This window comes from Lissotriton vulgaris, chromosome 5 (assembly GCF_964263255.1).
Source record: "Lissotriton vulgaris chromosome 5, aLisVul1.2, whole genome shotgun sequence".
Classification (NCBI taxonomy): Eukaryota; Metazoa; Chordata; class Amphibia; order Caudata; family Salamandridae; genus Lissotriton; species Lissotriton vulgaris.
Window position 1 is genome coordinate 1,858,266,858 of NC_141693.1, and position 21,394 is coordinate 1,858,288,251.

General features: G+C 46.9%; 1 protein-coding gene across 2 annotated transcripts in view; it reads right to left on the reverse strand.

Annotated features, from left to right (window-relative positions):
• Positions 1 to 21,394, reverse strand: part of MED1 (mediator complex subunit 1) — a 459,486-nt gene that overhangs the window by 101,501 nt on the left and 336,591 nt on the right. For both annotated transcript variants that reach the window (XM_086924345.1, XM_086924344.1), the window contains one exon: positions 2,448 to 2,553. In XM_086924345.1, coding sequence (XP_086780471.1) covers positions 2,448 to 2,553 — 106 coding nt within the window. The remainder of the gene's footprint in view (positions 1 to 2,447; positions 2,554 to 21,394) is intronic.

Genomic DNA, 21,394 nt, shown 5'->3' on the forward strand with positions numbered 1-21,394 from the left:
TTTCAGGTGTCATCTCTCTTCAAGATCCAGGCTTGGATCACTTCGAACTCTCTTCACTGGTCGCCTGCCAGCATCTTTCTTCCAGGCTCCTGGTCCGTCTACGAGGATTCCCGACGTCTTTTGAGACCTATGCAGCTGCAGCCCCTGGGCTAGGTAACTTCGGCATTTCGGTGCCCCAGCATAGCCTCACTATCCAAGGGTCAGAATCCACTTTCGTTTTCCTCCTACCAGGTCGGGTTCGCCCGAGAACACTAACTTTGCATTTACTAGCTACCATAGACTTTGTCCCGCATCACGCGTGAGAGTGCACACTCTGCACCCGAGTCCCCTGGGTCTCCTAGAAGTAATCTAACGATTCTATAGTCAAGTCCTAGCGATTCCAAAGCCTATTAGTACTGTACTTACCTGCTAGTAATTTCGCATTCCACTTTCAGAGTATATGGTTTTCCGTGCCCCTCGGGCATTTGTATATACTGTGCTAACTTAAGTATTTTCGTAAGAGTTTTGTTTTGTGCTTAGTACCCTGTCCTCATAAAGAGTACAGGGCTGTTGTGATCTTAATAAATACACTGTTTATTTTCATAACACTTGTGTGGTGTCCTTTCACTTGGTGTTCAAGGGGTATATGTGTGGTATAACAGCTGGCTTAACACGCCCTCTTGAGTCTTTAGCCTTAGACTGCTCGTATGCACGCTACTAGGATAGCTGGTCTATAAGGTTGACTTACAACCAATCATCAATAAGGGTTGCTGGACTGATACATAGTGTTCACTAGAATAGTGAGCACTGCATATCAGGCCACCTTCTCACAGCCCCCTCCTCCGTAGCCACAGTAGGGGGTGAGACAAAACCAGGGTCTGGCGAAGTGTCCAGACCACTGGCATCCCCAAGTCCACCTGTCCAGTCCTCCTGGGACTGACACTCATGTGTCAGAGGGTCCTCAGACCCCTCCCAATACTCCTCATCACCCATCTCCTGATAATCAGGGTTGTCAAATGATGGGGCCGGTTCATTGAAGTAAAACCCCCCCCCAAGAGGCTTCAAGAGCGGTGCCCAGCGGCGCCGCTTCGGCGCCGGAACCGGGTCGAGGGAGGTATCTGGGACGGCGCTGCCCGAGGACGGTGCCGGAGGTGACACCCGAGGGACCGGGGCCGGTGAGGTCGTCAGGTCAACCGGCGCCGATCCAGAAGCGGATCCAGTGGGGCCCTGCGGCGCCGGGCCCGAAGCACCCTCCGGCGTCGGGGCTGAAGCACCCGACCCGCTAGGGCCCCCAGACGGGTCCGCTGGGCCCGAAGGTGCCGCGGAGTTCGCCGGAGGAGTGAGGGACCTCATGACCATGAGGAAGTGTTCGATCTCCTCCGGCGTCGCTTGCTGCCCAGGGACCGGAGGGTATGGGGCAGGTCGAGACGCCCGCGACTCCGATGGAGCCGTGTGGGCGGTGTCACCCGAACCCCCCCGGCCGCGTCGCATGAGCGTTGGGGGGAGTCGGATGAGCGATGACGTCTCTTTGACTTCTTGTGCTTACCTGACTACTTGGAGCCTGAGGAGCAATGGCGACTCCCGGAGCAATGATGGCTCCGACCCCGCGACCTGTCCCTCGACCTCCGTCCGGACCAGGACCTCTCGCGGCGCGGGCCGACTGCCAGAGTTTGAGCCGCTTGCGGGACCGCTCCCGTCTAGCTTTCGAAGTCAGGGCCCGGCAGTCGGAGCTGGCCTTGTCGTCGTGATAGACGCCGAGATTGTGGAGGCACCGGCGGTGAGGGTCGGTGACCGACACCAGTCGGTCGCAGTCCTCACAGGGATTAAAAAGTGGCATCCCTATGGGCACAGTTCGGAGTCAAAGACTCGAAAAATGATCAAAAGGGATCATAAAAAAGTTTAGTCAAAAAATGACTAAGGTACCACTTTTCCCGGATCTGCACTGCTGGCGCGGAAAAAAGAAGAACTGACGTCAGCATGCGGAGGCGGCGTCTAAGTACTCCGGCGACGTCATCACGGCACCCCGACGCCGACGACGGACGCGGAGCCGCAGACGACGCCTACCGACGCGCAAGGGTACTGCTACGCTAAAATTTCCGGATCCAGTCCGACGCCTGGGGATAATCTAAGGTAAGGAATCTAATACTAACCTGTTTCTTTCAGATTTAGAGTTTCTAGCAGAAGTATGCTTCCATCTGTTCTTCCTCTAGTTGTAGCCATAGGTCAACTGTCCTCTTTGTGGCAACATTGTAGGGGAGATATCGTCTGGGGAGAAAGTCTAGAACAGTATGAATCAAGGCCTTCCTCTAATGAGTCTTTGTCCAGATCCTGCCATAAGACTACTGCTGACCCTGTCCGTTAAAAGTATATTTGGAGACTTGACATACATTTTGTTAAAAACAGAGGCCAAGTTTTATTTATACACGTGCAAAGGTGCAACATTAGACCATGGTGAAGATGGCAAGTACCTCTGAACAACTTTGGCAATGAAATCATCAGTACAGATTAGTGCATCTGATAGACCCTTGTACAGTTTGCAGTTTACATGGGTTGAGTTCTGAACATCCATCACCACTGCAAAAAATTAAACACGAGAAGATAATCAGCAAAATGTGAATAAATATGGTGTACACACACATTTTTCCTTTTCCCTGACCTCCCAACTAAACTCAAATAACGTATCACAAGCTGCCAGGTAGGTGTGTTCAGCAAAACAATAGCAGATAAACTTAAATGAAATATAGAATTAAGTGGATAACATTGTTTCAGTTTGTTTCAAGATGCTAATCTCAATTATCATGAAGAACAAACAGGAATCAAAACAGAATCAATGACAGTTTATATTAAATCTACTTGGAAAAATTGATTTTAAAAAGTTTTATTAAATAGAGAAATAAAATATTTCTTCAATTTGAAGGGCGTAGGGCGCCCTTTTGGGAAGAAGCTTCCAGAGCCTAATGTAAAATATTCCTTACCCAGTAAGCATCTGTTCTTGGCATGCAGTGCTGTAGATTCACATGCTTTGCATACTCCTCCCATCTAGTGTTGGGTCCGGATGTTCTCAAGATGTTTTTTTCTTCGAAGAAGTCTTTTGAGTCACGAGGTAGGTGACTCCTCCTTTCGGTAATAGTGCGCATGGGCACTGGCTCCAGTGTTAGATTGATTTCCCGCAGAGGGTGAGAATGGAGTTAGTATGAGTAGAATAGAGATGTCCATGCATATGTATATAAAGTAAGAGAGGAACTGGAACTGCTACAGTTATAGGCATCAGGGGAGGCAGGTGGGTGCATGTGAACTTTCTGGGCGAATCCCCTCCTATAAAAGGCAACCGCACCCAAAGACGCACGCTCGTTATTCTTTGTTTTCCTGCAAGTGGCTCCAGCTTTCTACACGCGAAGGTTTCAGCGCGTCTTTGAATACCGGAGGCCTTCTTCCAGCTTCGGTATCTTGCCAACCCTGGGAGCGATCAGCTGGCTGCTAAGAGGAGCAGAAGGGTAACGTGAGTAGCACGCTTCTCTCTCTTTACTAAGAGCAAGAGCGCTCCGATCCTTTCTTTCGTATTTGAATTTAAAAGAGGAACGATAATTTTTCTGAAAGACTTGTTACATTTATGAACGCTCTAAATACGCGTTGGAATGTGTTTGGGCACAATTTTGAATTTGAACTATGGCAAAGTCTGAAAGACATTTAACCCTTAACTATCAAGGATAATTTTTGGAACATTTTGCTAATGAGTGGCTTTGGAGGCTTTAAGAACGAGTGAATTGCATTCCTGTACAAATTTGCTAGGCTGGTCCAGCAGATAGTTAAATGCACCTTAGAAGAATAGCTCAATAAAAAAGGAAGAACTGCTTCAAGTAGAGGTTGGAATCATAGGTAGATGTAGTTGTCTTTATGCATAAACAAATAATTCAGGTTCCAGTAAATTGATGTTGAGAAGTTAATTCTAACTCAGTATATGTTCTTATTTTAGCTCCTCCTTCCTCAACAATTCTTCAAATAGAAGCACTAGGGAATACAGTTGATTATAGAAAAACAGTAACACATATTAAGTTAAGATATCTACTTAAGGTTGCTTTAGTAACATATTAGTGCTTCTTTTTCAGATCTCCTTCCCAACCATTCCCTTCCACCCTTCCTTCCCCCACCTAGCCACTCTAACCATCTGTGTCATTACGACAATCAGATTTGGAGCTGCCTGGAGGTGGACCCCTTCTAGTATCGCGTAAGTCCCGAGGAAACAACACCCCTTGACAATTTTGAAGATATGCAGCTACTGCAGTGAGGTGTAAATGAATGGATGTATAAGCCAATCCTGACTGCTGCATGTGCGGTAAATAACATATAATATTTTAAATTGAAGCATCTAATGGGTTGGTTTACAATATAATATAAACTGCTTCCATTTAGCTATGTAGCAAGTCCTTGTAGTAGGCCTTCTGGCCTCCTTAATGATGTTCATACTGTCTTGTGGAAGGTTCAGATAACCAAACTCTAGGATTTCAGGAGCCAGTTCGCTAGGTTGAGTTCTTTGGGATCCAGGTGTCTTATGTTTCAATGGCTCTGTGTGAGGAGAGAGGGTGTGAGATGTAGTTTTTGATGAGGAACTACTGAGAGCTCCAACAGGGGCGTGAACCACGGCTGACAGGCCCATGTGGGAGCTACGAAGATCAGTGTGAGGGATGTTTGCCTGAGCATCCGAACCACTAGTGGAATAAGTGGGAGAAAGAAAAGCATAGGAAAGACCCCATACCAACTGATCCATAGAGCATTGCCTTTGGACAATGGGTACGGACACCTGGAGGCGAAGCTTGGACATTTTGCATCTTCGTGTGTGGCGAACAGATCACTCTGTGGAAAACCCCACATCTGAAAGAATGTGAGGAGAACTTTAGGGTGAAGTTTCCATTCGTGAATTGGTTGTCTCTGCCTGCTGAGAAGGTCTGCGATTTGATTGTTTACTCCTGGAAGGTATTCTACCGGGAGATAAATATTGCAACGTATGTTCCACTTCCAAATGACTTGAGCAAGTTGTGACAGTTGGGGAGAGTGTGTCTCCCCTGTTTTTGTATGTAATACATGGCTGTCATGTTGTCGGTGCGGACCAGGACACCTTTCCCTGCAAGATGAGTCTGGAAGGCTTTGAGCGATAAAAATACTGCTAGCACCACTAGATGATTTAGGTAAAGTTGATTTTGCTTCTGGTTCCACAAACCTTGAACTGTGTGAGTTTGGAGATGAGCTCCTGTTAGAACTGGGATTTCTGGTTGGCTAAGGCTTACGCCAAAACCCGGCAGAAACCACCATTCTAGTCAGGGCAAGGGAGTCACACGCCAAGATAACCCCTGCTCACCCCCTTGGTAGCTTGGCACGAGCAGACAGGCTTATCCCGGAGGCAATGTGTAAAGCATTTGCGCACGCACACAACAGCAACAACATCCTAGGCACACCACAAAAAGAACTCCACACAAGGTTATATAAAAATAACTTTTGTATTGTCGAAACACACAATATACATTGTGCCAACTGGCACGGGTAATATTCACAAGGGATTATTTACACCAGGACAGGGCCACGTGGGCCACTGTCAGAATCAACACTTAGCAGAAATAACACTTCTAGAACATAGAATAAGTGTAGCACAAAATAACAATTATAAACCACAACCAGTAACCACTGGTAACAGGTAGGTACACACTAGGCAATACTAATAACCATAGACATAGATCACGCATGGACACATAACCTCTCTAGTATAAACTAGACTAGGTAAAGCAAACTTCTAAGCATGAGCACCTTTAGAAGTATAACACAAGCATAAAGGCAAAGCACATTCCGCAGCAATCACATTTAGGCCTAAACAGTATAACTACAGTAGGCAATCTCTCACTAGTCTAAACACATTAGGGGCGTAACTCACAGTGAAGTAAACTCTCACTAACATAAACCTAAATAGGTAAAATAACCTCATAATCATAGTAACATCACATTGCGCAAAAATCACATTAGGCAATTACCATTATAAACATAGTAAAATCACATTGCGCAAAAATCACATTAGGGCCTTGCGCCCTACCCACATACCAGCCAACTGGCCATCTCAAGAAAGGGACTCAAAAAGCCCCGTGTCCAGAATGTCAGGGCGCGCTGCAAATGCAGCGCCAGTCAGTGGTGCGCCACCGGCGCAAACCTAAACGTTGCAGCTGCCCACTAATTGCTGGGCAGCTGGGAACAGTAACAGGGCCTAAACGTTGCAGCTGGCACTAAGTGTTGCGCAGCTGTAGCAGGCCTGGCACCACTGTGCCATCTCTGTCCATCTCAAGGACTCTCTCAAGTTGCGCCTAACCGGTGCAGCTGCCTACTAAGTGCTGGGCAGCTGGAAGGAAAACTGCTGCATGGGCTCTCACTGGCCCTTGTAAACCACTGCCACATGTTGGAGCCCTCAAGGCTAAGGAACACATATATGGCCCCTGGAACAAAGACTGTGCCAATCATGGGGGCCCTCTGGCTCTGCAACACTAATGGGGGGGCCTCCTAGGCTCCTGAAACAAACGCCCCCTAGAACTGGGGCCCTAAGGGGCAAGAATACGGGCCCTTCTGGCCCTCGGGACCTCCCCTGGGCTTTTTAATACATATAGGCTAGTCAGAGCCACACAGGCTCTTTAACCAACTAAAAGTGCCTCCGAAACTGGAGCCACGCGTAGGCTCTTGAAAATAGTCATGCCCCTAAGTGTTTGGAGCGAACCCCCCCATCCATCTGGCGGGCCGCTCTGAGGTTAGGCAGGGACACGGGGACCAAGACTGGCCCCTTCAGGGCAAGGAGCACCAATGTGTAAGCGGCCCTCTATCAGGCAGGGGCCGCTCGTGGAATGGGCACTCACAAGGTGCCAGCGCGCAGTCCACTCACCAGAGGTCCGTGACATCCTTCTTCGGTCTCTGGCGGCAGGACGTCTCTGGCGCTCGCGGTGGGGGCAGGCAACGGCAATGTGCCTCCGTTGTCCACTGCTGCTTGCTGGTTCTTCTGCAGGGGCTCCCCCCAGTACACGGGAGCCCCGCAAACTGTCTCCTTCCTGGTGGCAGCCCCGGGCTCTCCGAGCCCCAGGCTGCAGGAGGACGTCCCTTCTTCTCCCGGGTGGTCGCTGGCCAATCACAGCGCGGCGGCGGGGACTTCTTTGAAAAAACGGTAGTCCCGCCCAGAGTCAGGCACTACTTCCTATTTTTGCAAGGCGAGGGCCGCAGCGGTGATTCAACAGGAGCAAAATGAGGGGTGGGCACCCTCGGTTGTAAAAATAAAAGTAGAAACGGGGTGGGCACCCGTGAAATAATTAAATAAACGGAGTTGCACCAGTAATAAAAAATAATTCAACTGCGGGCATAATGCAGCAACAGCGCCCAGCCCAGCGCTGCAAGAGTAAAACAGCGCTCCCAGAGGGAAATAAAGCGCTCACCAGGATAGCATGTTTTTAAAAGTAAAATACAGCGTTACCATGCTGCCAAAGGTCCTGGTCAAAATTAGCAGCAATCAGAAAAGGTCCCAGCAGTCCTGGAGGAATAAAGATGGGGCAAAACAGCTCTCAACAAAGAAGAGTCCTCCAGCATCCAGGGTATCCAGGGGCTGGGCAGGGCCCAGGGAGGCAAGCCTTCCCCTGGGCCCCAGCAGCAGCACGCCCCTGGTTGATTCCAGTCAGAAACAATAACACTTTCAGAGTGTCACAGCACCCTTTTTATACCCAAAATCCTTTGTCTAGCAGGGTGCAGGCAATGTGAGAACCAGCTACAACTGGTTATGGGGAACTCCTTTCACTGGCCAGGCTAGGGACATCAGACGCACCACAGGGGGTGGAGCCAGCATTGTGGAGGGAAAAGCCAGCCCTATTCAGGTCCCAGGTGTAACCCTCCCTCACATCAGCATGCTAATCTCTCCATTCACCACTGGGGCAGACCCATCCTGACTCCTGGAGCCAGGCTCACCAGCCAGCTCCAGCCAATCATACGCCAGACACAAATTACACAAACATGCCAACTTCAAGAAGTGGCACTTCCACACTAGACACAATCATGCCTCATACATCATTGCGCAGCATTCAGTCTCACGAGCTCGCACATACCAACCTCGACCCTGCACTCCCCACACATCAGGAACTACCATGGTCACACATATTCCCCATGCATTCCTATGGGAGGGCAGGTCACTCTCACCACACACACACAGAGCGCACGCACTTTACACTGGACAACAGTGAAAAAGTGCGCAGAGGCCTAAAATCACCAACACCAGGTTACAGAAACAGGCTAGGAAAAAGCAAAAAGTTTCGGGGTGAACCTGCCAAAAAGGGCCGGGTCCAACAGCTCCCCACCCAGAGAGCGATGGGTCTGCTGTTAGCACTGTCTGTGGAACTGGGTCGATAAAGGGCTGACTTTTGCACACATTTTGTCGATTCCACCACTGCAGAGAGCGATGGGTGCGGCCATCTATAAACACTAGATCTGTTAATTGACCCTGAAACTAATTCCACTGACGTGCTAAGCATTCTTGAAGGGGACGCATATGAAGTTGTGCACGGGAACCATGATAATGCAAAACACCATCATTCCTAGCAGCTGCATGTATACCCAGGCTGGTAGTGATTTGTTGGGATGGAATTGGAGCTTGCAGATCCTGGCTGCATTGGGACAAACTAGAGCTTTTTGAGTATCCAGAGTGGCTCCCAAATACGTTTGTATGTTGGAGGGTTGGAGATGGGACTTTAAAACATTTACTGTGAACCCGAGCTTTTGTAGCAATTGTAGTGTTATTTGAGTGTCCTGAGACACCTTGGGTAAGAACTGGCTTTGATGAGATAGTCATCCAAGTACCGGGAGACATGAATATGCTGCCTTCACAGGTGAGCAGCGATTACTGCTAGGCATTTGGTGAATACTCTGGGAGCAGTGGTGATTCCAAATGGAAGCACTTTGAACTAGTAGTGTCCCGCTACCACAAACCTGAGATATTTGCGATGAGCGGGATGTATTGGTATATGGAAGTATGCGTCATTTAAGTCTAGAGTAGACATAAAGTCACCTTGCTGTAGGAGTGGGAGAACTTGTTGAAGAGTGACCATATGAAAGTGATCCGAGTGAATATATTGATTGAGTTCTCTGATGTCTACTATAAGCCTGAGCGAGCTGTCCCTTTTGGGTATGAGGAAGTATAGGGAGTACACGCCCGAGCCTTGATATTGTAATGGTACAGGCTCTATAGCCCCTTTTTGCAAAAGAGACTGAACTTCTTGTTTGAGGAGGTGTAGATGCTCTGGTGAAATTTTGTGTGAACATGGAAGGATGTTTGGGGGATTGTCTGTAAGCTCCAGGCAATAACCAGATTGGATAATTCCTAGGACCCATCTGTCTGAAGTTACTGTACGCCAGATAGGGAGGAATTGAGAGAGACGTCCTCCGACAGGTGTGGAATATTTAGGGGAAGGGGAGGCAAGTAACTGTTTGTTTGTTGAGTGGGAGGTGCAAGGTGTGGAACTTTGACCTCTTCCCTTGCCATTATTGCCTCTAAATCCGCCTCGATAGTAACCGCTTGAAGAGGATTACTTTTATATATGATGCAGAGGTGTTATCCGTGGATATATTTTTGGAGCCCCCCGTAGAAGGAGCGACAAAAAGAACCCCTATGAGATGGGGACTGCACGGTTCCCGGTTCCCACAGATTTTGCCACGTCTGTGTCATTTTTTATCTTTTCTAAGGAAGCGCCAACAGGACCAAAGAGATGCTCCTTATCAAAGAGTGTGTTTAAAATAGAAGAATGTACTTTGGGTATAAACCCTGAAATTCTAAGCCAGGCGTGTCTTCTTACCAAGACACTGGTTGCACGAGTCACAGTGTCAGCTGCATCTAAAGCAGATCTAATAGTTGTGTTGTAAATGAGCTTTCCTTCCTGAATTAGGCTGTGAGCCTTAGACTAATGTTTATCAGATAGAAATTGGAGCAGTTGTTCCAATTCGTCATAGTGCGCTCTGGCATATCTGGCTAAGAGAGCCTGGGTATTGGCAATACGCCAGTGACTGGCTGCCTGCACAGCTTCTCTTTTGCCTGAGGCAACTATTAATTTAGATTCCTTGTCTGGAGGAGGGGCATCCCCAGATGTATGCAAGCTTGCCAGTTTACGGGCATTAGAAACTGCTAAGGAATATAAAGGTAATTGACCCTTGATGTAAGCTGGATCCGATGGTGCAGCTTTATACTTTTTATCTACCCTTGGTGTAAGGATACGTGCACGAACAGGATCCTTAAAGAGGTCATCCATGTGTCTAAGCATACACGAGTATAGGCAATGTTTTAGTGGATCTTTGGGAAGAGCTCAGTGTTTCAAAGAGAAAATCCTCCTCAAGTGACTCTATATGCAGCTGAACTCCATGATATTCAGCAGCCCTATTTTTTAGTTCTATATACCCTACATCATCATCAAGTGAAGATGGCTTTGTAGGGTATAGGTCTGGATCATTATCAGCGTTTGGATCCGTGTTTTAATCAGTCCATGGATCAGGACTATCATCATCTACTCTGTACCCATCATCCTGGTTGACAGGTGTTTGTGATGAATTTGTGGGTGTTATTTACAAATTGAGGTTTGGGGGGTGATAGAGGAGGAGGAGAAGGGTTAGTGCCAACGCTTCTCCTTTTAAGTAGAATATGGTAAATGTCCTCGGTTTCCGGTTTGCGTTTTTATGGCAATTTGGCGTGGATATGTCCAGATTTGGGATTGTTTTTTCTGTTTCTGGTCCGGGTTCGAAGGCGGGCCGTCGAAACGAGGCTCCTTTGATGGAGTAAGAGCCGTTTTATATGTAGGTGGCAATATTTTTAGAGCTGAAGTCTTCGGATCCGAAAGAATTGGTTCCGAAACGTGTTACGGTTTCAAAGCCAATTGTTTCGGCTCTGTGCCCGAATGCGGCCGACTCTATCCCGAGTCAAAAGACTTCGATATTTGTTTCGGTGCTGGGCCCGAAGAAGGGGCGTTTGAAACATGTTCACGGTGCCGACCTTGGCCCGAAGGCGGAGGAGGGACTGGAGCCTTTTTCTTGGGCAAAGGTGGAGTTTAGGGCAGGGAAGGACCAGTACTCATGGTACACTGACCCTGTGGAAGCTCCTAGTCTATGTTAGAATCTAGTACTGATACGGAAATCAGCTCCTCTTCTTTCTCGGCTCCTTGCGCGCCGTAGAGGTCTGGTTCCGAGTCTTCTCCGAATGGATCCAGAATGGAGACGCTGTGTTGCTTCTCGGCAGTGAGATAAATAACGGTGATGGATCAAGCCCTGATCTTTGGACTGGGTAAGAGTGGTCTGTTTAACTCAGACACTCTGTTCATCACCACCCCCTTTTTGTAAATCGTTTTTGGCCACTATAGGTGTGGCAGGGTATACTCAGACATGAGTCCCTTTCTCACTGCTCCATCAGGATTCAAGCAAGCCGGGCCGAAGAAGGCTGAAATGCCAGAAACCGGTCCCCGGTAGCTTGTCTCCTTTCTGGTGAAGAATTGGCTTGGTAGTTTAGTCTGCCCTGTTCCCATGATGCACTGGGCCAGGGACAGACTGATTTGCATATAGCCAGGTTCTGAGCTGGGATGGGGCAGTGAGATAAATAACGGTGATGGATCAAGCCCTGATCTTTGGACTGGGTAAGAGTGGTCTGTTTAACTCAGACACTCTGTTCATCACCATCCCCTTTTTGTAAATCGTTTTTGGCCACTATAGGTGTGGCAGGGTATACTCAGACATGAGTCCCTTTCTCACGGCTCCATCAGGATTCAAGCAAGCCGGGCCGAAGAAGGCTGAAATGCCAGAAACCGGTCCCCGGTAGCTTGTCTCCTTTCTGGTGAAGAATTGGCTTGGTAGTTTAGTCTGCCCTGTTCCCATGATGCACTTGGCCAGGGACAGACTGATTTGCATATAGCCAGGTTCTGAGCTGGGATGGGGCAGTGAGATAAATAACGGTGATGGATCAAGCCCTGATCTTTGGACTGGGTAAGAGTGGTCTGTTTAACTCAGACACTCTGTTCATCACCATCCCCTTTTTGTAAATCGTGTTGCTTCTCGTGGCGCCAAGCCCGACAGTCACGGAGGAGCGTTTTTTTTGGATGAGAAGGATTTGCACGTGTCGCAGTCCTGTTCGTTGTGCTCCGGGGACAGGCACAAGTTGCAGACTTCGTGGGAGTCGGTGCACTGGTACTTAGCATGGCACTGAGGACAGAATTTAAATGGAGTCTGTTCCATCAACTGCGAGGTGGCTTGACGCAGCTAAGCCCGACTGCCTTCCACAAAGTTTTTGATCGAAAGAGTCTTTTCTGAACCAATACGATACGCGAAGAATGGGAAACAAGATCGAATAACAATACTGCAGTGGGTTAGTGGATTGCGCACCTTTGGGGAACCCAAGAAACTGTGTCGAACTGAAGCGCAGCGATTCACATCCGAATCCGATGGCATAAAAAAACAATCTAACAATGGAGTTGATGCCCATGCGCACTATCGCCGAAAGGAGGAGTCACCTACCCTGAGACTCGAAAGACTTCTTCAAAGAAAAACATCTTGAAAACATGCAGACCCAACACTAGATGGCAGGAGTATGCAAAGCATGTGATCTACAGCTTAGACTCAAACATAATGTTACTATTTTACAATTGCTAGAGGAAGGGAATAATGACTGCACCTGATAAATACACAAAACATTTTTTTTAAAGAAAAGTGAGGAGAAAATAAGTACATTTAGCAATACTCGTCTGTGGGGTATTTATGAAGGGCTACTTTGCTGTTTATCAGTAATTCACATGGGACCATCTACACATTTCATAAGGAGAGTTGGGAAATGTTCTTGACTTGTAATTTTAGTAGCCAGTGTGTCAGGCTAAGGCTCTGCCCTCGACTGACACTTGGGGCAAATTTATAATATAATGTCAATCTATCGAAAATACAGTCACTGGAAAACTTGCACTGTTTTCTCCTGAAAGTTTTTTTTTTACAAACTTCTCAATAAAACACCAGTTTTTGATGCCCCTTTTCTTTTGTTACAACACTTGATATTGTGGTTTGTTTCTACAGTTACTTACCTTTGGTAACACTCTTTCTGGTGGACACTATTGAGTCAAGTCAAGTCCAGTCAAAAGATTTATATAGCGCGCTACATACCCGGAGGGTCTCAAGGCGCTTGAAGAAGGGTGGGGAGTTATTTGTCGAATATCCAAGTTTTAAGTTGCTTTCTGAATGCTAGATGGTTCTGAGTGAGACGAAGGTGAGTGGGGAGTGAGTTCCAGGTTTTAGCTGCGAGGTAGGAAAAGGATCTACCTCCCATGGTGGTTTTATTGATGCGAGGTACGGTAGCAAGGGCTTGGTTGGAGGATCGTAGCTGACGGGAGGGGGTGTAGAAGGAAAGTCGTGTGTTGAGGCATTCGGGTCCAATTTCGTAAAGTGCTTTGTGTGCGTGGGTTAGGAGTCGGAAAGTAATCCTCTTATTGACGGGGAGCCAGTGGAGGTTTTTCAGGTGACTAGAGATGTGGTCTTTACGCGGGATGTCTAGTATGAGTCTGGCTGATGCGTTCTGGATGCGTTGGAGTTTATTCTGGAGTTTTGCGGTGATACCGGCGTATAGGGTGTTTCCGTAGTCCAGGCGGCTAGTAACCAGTGCATGGGTGACCGTTTTTCTGGTTTCGGTGGGGATCCAGCAAAATGTTTTTTTGAGCATGCGAAGGATGTTGAAGCAAGATGATGAAACGGCGTTGACTTGTCTGTTCATAGAGAGTGAGGAGTCCAGGATGACGCCCAGGTTCCGTGCGTGGTCCGTCGGGATGGGTGCTTTTCCAAGGGCCTCTGGCCACCAAGAGTCATCCCAGGCGGAGGGGGAGGTACCTAAGATAAGGACTTCTGTTTTGTCTGAGTTCAGTTTCAGACGGCTGTGCTTCATCCACTCGGCTACTTCTTTCATTCCTTCATGTAGGTTGGTTTTGGCAGTGTTAGGGTCTTTGGTGAGTGATAGGATCAGTTGAGTGTCATCAGCGTAGGAGATGATATTGAGGTTGTGTTGGCGTGCGATGGCGGCGAGGGGGCTCATGTATACGTTGAAGAGGGTGGGGCTGAGTGAAGATCCTTGTGGCACGCCGCAGATGACTTCAGTGGCCTCTGACTTGAATGGTGGGAGGCGGACTCTCTGGGTTCTTCCGGTAAGGAACGAGGTGATCCATTCCAGTGCTTTTCCTTGGATTACGATGTTTCTGAGGCGCTGTAATAGAGTGCTATGGCAGACTGTGTCGAAGGCTGCGGAGAGGTCGAGGAGGATGAGGGCGACTGTGTCTCCATTGTCCAGAAGAGTTCGAATGTCGTCTGTTGCTGCGATGAGGGCGGTCTCGTGCTGTGTTTGGCTCGGAAGCCGGACTGTGAGGAGTCGAGGGATTTGTTGGTTTCGAGGAAGGCAGCGAGCTGGTTGTTGACAGCTTTCTCGATGACTTTGGCTGGGAATGGAAGCAGCGAGATGGGGCGATAGTTTGAGTTCGGTGGGGTCCGCTGTGGGTTTTTTCAGAAGGGGGCTAAGTTCTGCGTGTTTCCAGCTTTCCGGGAAGGTGGCGGAGTTGAGGGAGCAGTTGATGACGTCTCGAATGTGTGGTGCTATGATGGAGTCTGCTTTGTTGAAGATGTGGTGAGGGCAGGGGTCTGTGGGGGATCCTGAGTGGATGGAGTTCATCAGGCGGATGGTGTCCTCAGTGGAGATTGGGTTCCAGTCATTAAGGATGTTCAAGGGGGGTGAAGGTCCAGCAGAAGGTTGGGTGGGTTGGTCCCCGGGTCGGTTGTCGAAGCTGTTGTGGATGTCTGCGATTTTGTTGTGGAAGAACGAAGCTAGGGAGTCGCAGAGGGCTTGAGAGGGGGTGATGTCGTTGGAGTTGGCTGAGGGGTTGGTAAATTCTTTGACGATGTTGAATAATTCCTTGCTGTTGTGGGCGTTGTTGTCTAGTCGGTCTTTGAATGCGGCTTTCTTGGCCGATCGGATTAGTTGGTGGTGTATGCGGGTGGCGTTTTTGAAGGCGTCTCTGGTGCTGGTGTTTGGGTCTTTTTTCCAGGCCTTCTCGAGGGAGCGACAGTTTCTGGGATTTCTTAAGATCATCGTTGAACCAGGAGGCGTCTGTGAATACCCTCTACGTGCCACCCTGGATCTGGAGAATATTCTCAGTAATTCTCTCACATGCTGGTAGGTGACATTGTGCGGCTCAGTGTTGACTATTCCGCCACGATAATTATGCCAGAGCCCAATATAGCTGCCATTCCTGAGCACTGACATCAGTTTCTTTCAGAATTTTTGCTGTGCAGTCGAACGCAGAGCCCTTAAATAATAAGATTTCACAGTGTGCAGATCACTAAATTGGAACCTTTTATAGATGGAGAAAGAGTTGGTGCCACAGAGCTGGGAGGGCGAGTGAGGAATCTGCGGTTAGATTGAGCGTTACAGAGGATAAGTAACTTGTTCCTTTGATGAATGTCTAACTGCAGATTCTTTACCAAGGTGGTGGGTCTGTGGGATTGACTCAAACCAAAAAGTTCTGCAGGACCGAGTGTGTAAAGTGTTCCTCCTTCTAGACCTGGCTATCTTTGTGAACTGGCCCCCACACGGTAGCCTGACAGATGTCACAGACAGACATTAAAGGGCAAACACAATGGTAGCAACCATGGCTCTGGTCGAGTGAGCCCTCAAGCCTTCTAGAACTTGCTTTTTCACTTTTGATGCAGAACACTATCCACCTTGAGGTGGTTCTCTTCTGCACAGCCATGACCTTACTTGCCCCTCTGAACCCCACAAATCACTGATTATCCAACGGATGATCCTTGGTGCGATCAATGTAAAATCTTAAGGCTATTTTGGGATCCAAATGAGGGAGTCTTTATTCCTCTTTCAAGACATGAATGGGAGCAAAGAACGTCGAACGGTGCACGACTGTTCGAAATGGAAAGGGGTCACAACCTTAGGAAGAAAATCTGCCCTAGTCCAAGGCACCAGCTTGTCTGGAAAAAGTTGATGTATGGTTGTTGTAAGACAGAACTTGTGACTCACGCAATGAGCTGACTTGAGCTACTATAAGTAATGAAAATGCTACTTACCAGTATGCATCTGTTCTTGGCATGTAGAGCTGTATACTTTAGCATAGTTCGCCATCTGGTGTTGGGCTCGGATGTTTGCACTTTGTTTTTGTGGAAGAAGTCTTTGTAGTCACGAGATAGGTGACTCCTCCATATGGTGATAGTGTGCATGTGCATCGACTCCATCTTCAGCCATAAAGGGTGATGATGGAGTTAGTAAGAGAATATAAAAGGATGTCCATGTGAGGTATCTAAATAAGATAATACTGCAACAGATAGAGGTACACGGGGAGGTGGGTGGGCGTATACAACTCTACAGCTCTACATTTCAAGCACAGAGGCATACTGGTAAGTAGCATTTTCCGTTTGAGGCATATGAGCTGTAGATTGTATACTTTAGCATAGTCTATAATGCAGTTTTTCCTTCCTAGCAGTGGCAGCCTGTATCCGTTGCAGTAGTTTGAAAAAGTGTTCTTAATACAGCCTGGCCCACAGTAGCTCGTTGCTTTGCTTGCACATCTACACAATAGTGTTTAGTGCTAGTATGTGGTGTAGACCAAGTTGCTGCTTTGCAGAGGTCATCTAGGGGAATGTTCCCTAAGAATGCCATAGAAGCCCCTAGTTTGGGTGTGGAATGAGCTCTAGGGGGAATAGTTATTGTGCGTTTAGCTTTGAGGTAGCATATTTGGATGCTTTTAACAATCCACCTTGCAATTCCTGTTTTTGAAATGGGATTGCCCTTGTGAGGTGGGGAGAAAGCTAAAAAAAAGTTGTTTTGTGTTCCTAAATTTTTTAGTTCTGTCGATGTAGTAGAGTATCGCTCTTTTAACGTCTAGCGTGTGGAGAGCGCATTCTGCCACTGACTCTGGTTGAGGGAAAAATACTGGAAGTTCAACCGACTGTTTAAGGCAGTGGTTCCCAAACTTTTTTGACCCGTGGCTCCCTTGACCTAATTGGCAGTTGGCCGTGGCTCCCCACCTTTTTTTTTACCGGTGGAAGGGGGTGCCGGTTGGGGGAGGGATCACCGGGGCAAGGCTCACACTTTGGGAACCCTAATGATGTACTGAAGGCTACGTCCTGGCAATCAACTGGCATGCCACTATGTTTATCATGTTTTGAGGTAAAAGCAAATAGATGTTCTAATTGAAGCTTTTTTTTTAATAGGCAGGTCCTGTCTGATACCGGCTACCTGCAATTCTTTGCTGTAGTAGGGAGATTTCTGGCACTTTTCAGCACCTTTGCAACAATAGCATTTCATAATTTCCATGCACTGGTACATATCAGAAATGTCAGGAAATCATTTCTGCACATTTTGTACAAGAATAAGTGACTATTTGATTTTATGTTTTAGCACTTCCGTCCTTCTGCGACTCGTTTCACTTTCCAAAATATGTTAGCTTTCTGAACTTTAAATACATCTGCACACCATGCCTGAGCTTCTCTGATATTAAAATATAGACCAGTGTTCCCTTTAATTATTTTTGTCTCTGGGTGGCAGTGACCTGTTTGTGTGCACACATTTCTTGTTTATATGCGCAACTGAGTGATATTAGCAAAATTGTCTAACAAGGATTGACAATGGCTGCACCCTGCATTTATACAAGTACACCCCTCATCCTGCTCACACAAAATACAGCTAAAAACGTACACACAGGCACATACTCACCCTGCACTCAACAGCACACTCCTCATCCTAGACTTATGACTCATAGCTTACCCTGCACTTACACAGACACATTGCTCAACCTACATTCAGGCATTTTGCTTACCCCATAATCAGATACACTTATAAACGCACATAAATTCTGCATTCAAGCACATTATTCACTGTACACACACTGACATACTGCTTATTTCACGCTTACACAGACACGAGTCACAATACATTCACACAGACAAACCAGTCAGTCTACACTCTGCAAGCAATCCTTTCACCTTGATCTCCCTATGCAGATCACTCACTCTGCCCTCACATTACTCACTGCACTCATTTAGGCAAACAACTCATTGTATAGTCATAAAGCCACACCCAAACACTACACTCACAATGCACACTATTCAACCTGCACTCAAAACATGCTTTGCTCACCCTGCACAGAATGAACACTTCCTCATTCTCACACAGGCACGCTGCTGACCCTACATTCACACAATTCACCTTGCACTTATCCAATCACTTCACTGTACACTTCTGATTTCTCTCACTCCTTCCAGCGTGTACTATGCCCATTACTAACCCTGCTCTCACTGTTGCATCCTCCCCCTACACTCAAACTGCTACACTGCTCATCGTCCCCTCAACATGCACACTGCTCAGTTGTACCAGATAGCTTAAAAATATAAGTAGGGAAATGTGTTTCCTAGAGGTGGAGAACAGCATGTCTGAGAGGCAGATTATTTTATGGCAGTAATTTTCAACAGGCCTCATTTTTTTTCCAGCTCGGCATTTCTCTACATCCCTAATTAAAGGTTGAACATGACACTATTTTCTTGGAACGGCCGAGGCTTTTGTAGAAGCAACATCTTTTAAATACAAGCATCAAGTAAAAGCTTATGCTTTTATTATAAAAATGGTAGTACCCACACAAAAATGCTTGCAAAGTGTTTTCATCTTGTCTGCTATTGTCTCAAAAACAGTTTGTCACTTGATTTTCTTAAGAGAATGGCGATGGTGGGGCAGGAGAGTCACACCTTCAGGAGAAAAACATAACACTTACTAATTATCAGGCCATCAAGAGCGTTTCTCTTGTCAGCAGGAGATTCCTTTGTTTTGTGCGCTCTTTAAGGCCCCCCTGCGCGGTGATAATTACACTGTGGCGGCTGCCCAGGTTAGAGGGAACATAGACTATGGCCTAATCAAAACACTCGGGGTGCACCGTACGCCACACTTCACAGGGGAAGGGATGTAACATTTCTCAGGCTGCAGTTTCCACATCCTGCGGGGCGGCGCCCCTGGCTTCTCATCACGGCGCACCGGGGTGCAGCGGCGCACACTTTGGGAACCACTGGTTTAAGGTGAAAGGCAAATACCACTTTAGGCAGACATTTTGGATTTGGCCTCAGAACCACTTTACTATGGTGTATTTGTTAAAATGGTTCTTGTATGGTTAATATCTGGAGTTCACTAACTCTCCTAAGGGATGTGATAGATACCAGGAAGGCTACTTTCCAAGTAAGGAACTGTAACGCGCATTTGTGCAGAGGTTCAAATGGGGGACCCATGAGTCTGGAGAGAACTACATGGAGATTCCATACAGTAGAAGGTGTAACTCTAGGTGGAATTATTCTTTTAAGTCCTTCCATAAACACTTTGATAGTGGGTACTCGAAACAACAACAAATGTTGTCTGTTTTGGAGGTAAGCAGCAATTGCAGCAAGCTGTAGCCATATAGATGTATATGCTAGGTTACATTGTTGTGGAAGCAAAAGATGACAGATATTTTGGATGGAAGCTTCTAGCGGATCGATTTTGTTATTTGTACAATAAATGACAAATTGCTTCCACTTTGCTGCATAGCATGTTCTAGTAGTAGGACGTCTAGCCACTTTTATGATGTTCATGCAGTCTGGAGTGAGATTAAGGTAACCAAACTCTAGGACTACAGAGGCCAGATCGCAAGATTGAGTTGATTGGGATCGGAGTACCTTATCTCTCCATGGTTCTGAGTGAGATTTTTGGGGGAGAGGTGCAGCTTTTGATGAGGCACTACTGAAAGTTCAAACAGGGTTGTGAACTATGGTTGGCGTGCCCATGTTGGAGCAACTAGGATCATTGTGAGTGAGTGTTGTTTGAGCTTCCGAACCACTAATGGAATGAGCAGAGAGGAACAAAAGGGTATGCAAATCTGCCTGACCAGTTCATCTATAGCGCATTGCCTTTGGACAATGGGTGTGGATATCTGGAGGCGAAGCTTGGGCATTTTGCGTTTTGGTGTGTTGCGAATATATATCTATGTTTGGATGACCCCACATGTGAAAGAATGGAAGAAGAACTTGAGGATTAAGTTCCCATTAGTGGATCTGCTGTGTTTGGTGTAAGGAAGTGGCTCTGTATATACACTGCACCAAACTAAGGAACATTATGCAAAGAGTCCACAGTCCTCAGAGGTTTGGCAGAGGCTAAAGTTAGATATAACCTTACTCTCTAAAGTGGTAGCTTGGTCGAGCAGTAAGGCAGTATCAGAGGCCCGTGTAAAGCATTTGTTGTACACACTCAGTCAGCAAATGGTCTCACACACTCAAAAACTGAACTCTAGGCCAACTGGTTTGTATATAAAAATATATTGTTGTTTTATATTAGAACCACAATAGGTATAAAAATACTTTCTCAGAATAAGATGTTGCAATTGAATACTTTCAAATAGCAATAGACTTTTAACTTTTAAATGCAATTGATACAGTTGTTGCAATATGCAACACAAGTCAAACACTATTATAACATTGAGCTCAATGGGAAGTTTTAAGTAAATGCAATAAAACTAGTTTACAAATGTTTTTCTTACTCAGGGCTGGATCCTGGATTCAGCCCTGGTGCATTTCCAGTAAACAGTTGAAAGAAATCGTTTTTATTACACAGACGATTTTTAAGGAATATTTGTATGTTTTTAAAAAATCAACACTTAGAAGAAATTTTTGTAAAAACCAGGCAATGTTATCCTATGGGAGAAAATCAGGTTATCGTAAAATCTCAGTTGTAATTACTTTTGAAGGTTAGTTGCTGGGCACAAAGATCCAGCACTGGGATCTCTCCTGGTAACAGGTGAGTAATTTCGTTTTTGTTGATCGGACGACTTGTACATGACGATGGGCACACTGCCTACTCGCTTGTGCACGCGTCAGTGAACCCGATTACCGCTAAAATAACGCTGTGTAAATCTTGTCGGCTCCACCAGTTGACCTCTCGAGACAGACTACGAGTCTCACACCAGCATCTTAAAATTGTATTTGCGTCATTTGTTCCGTTTTAAAACTGATTACTAGTTTCTAACCTCCTGGCATACTTTTAATTTCACTCACCTGGTTACACGAAGGGCACTCTCCCCGGACCACCGCGAGAAGTCTTGTTTGTGTGGAGGGAGTCCTGGCCCGACACACTTCCGGTGGAACGTGAGTTGGCGGTCTAGTGCCCAACTCACATCCACATTAATACAGATGCCTTTTCTAACGCGCAGCGGACGTGCCGCTGGCGCACCATAGGCAAGCCCGTCTGCGCCCAAACGAGCCCAGGGGCCAGAACCCCTGCTTCCGCAGACCACCACCGGTACAAGTATTCCAGTAAGTTGCTGAAAACCATTAATATACTGCCGGAGCA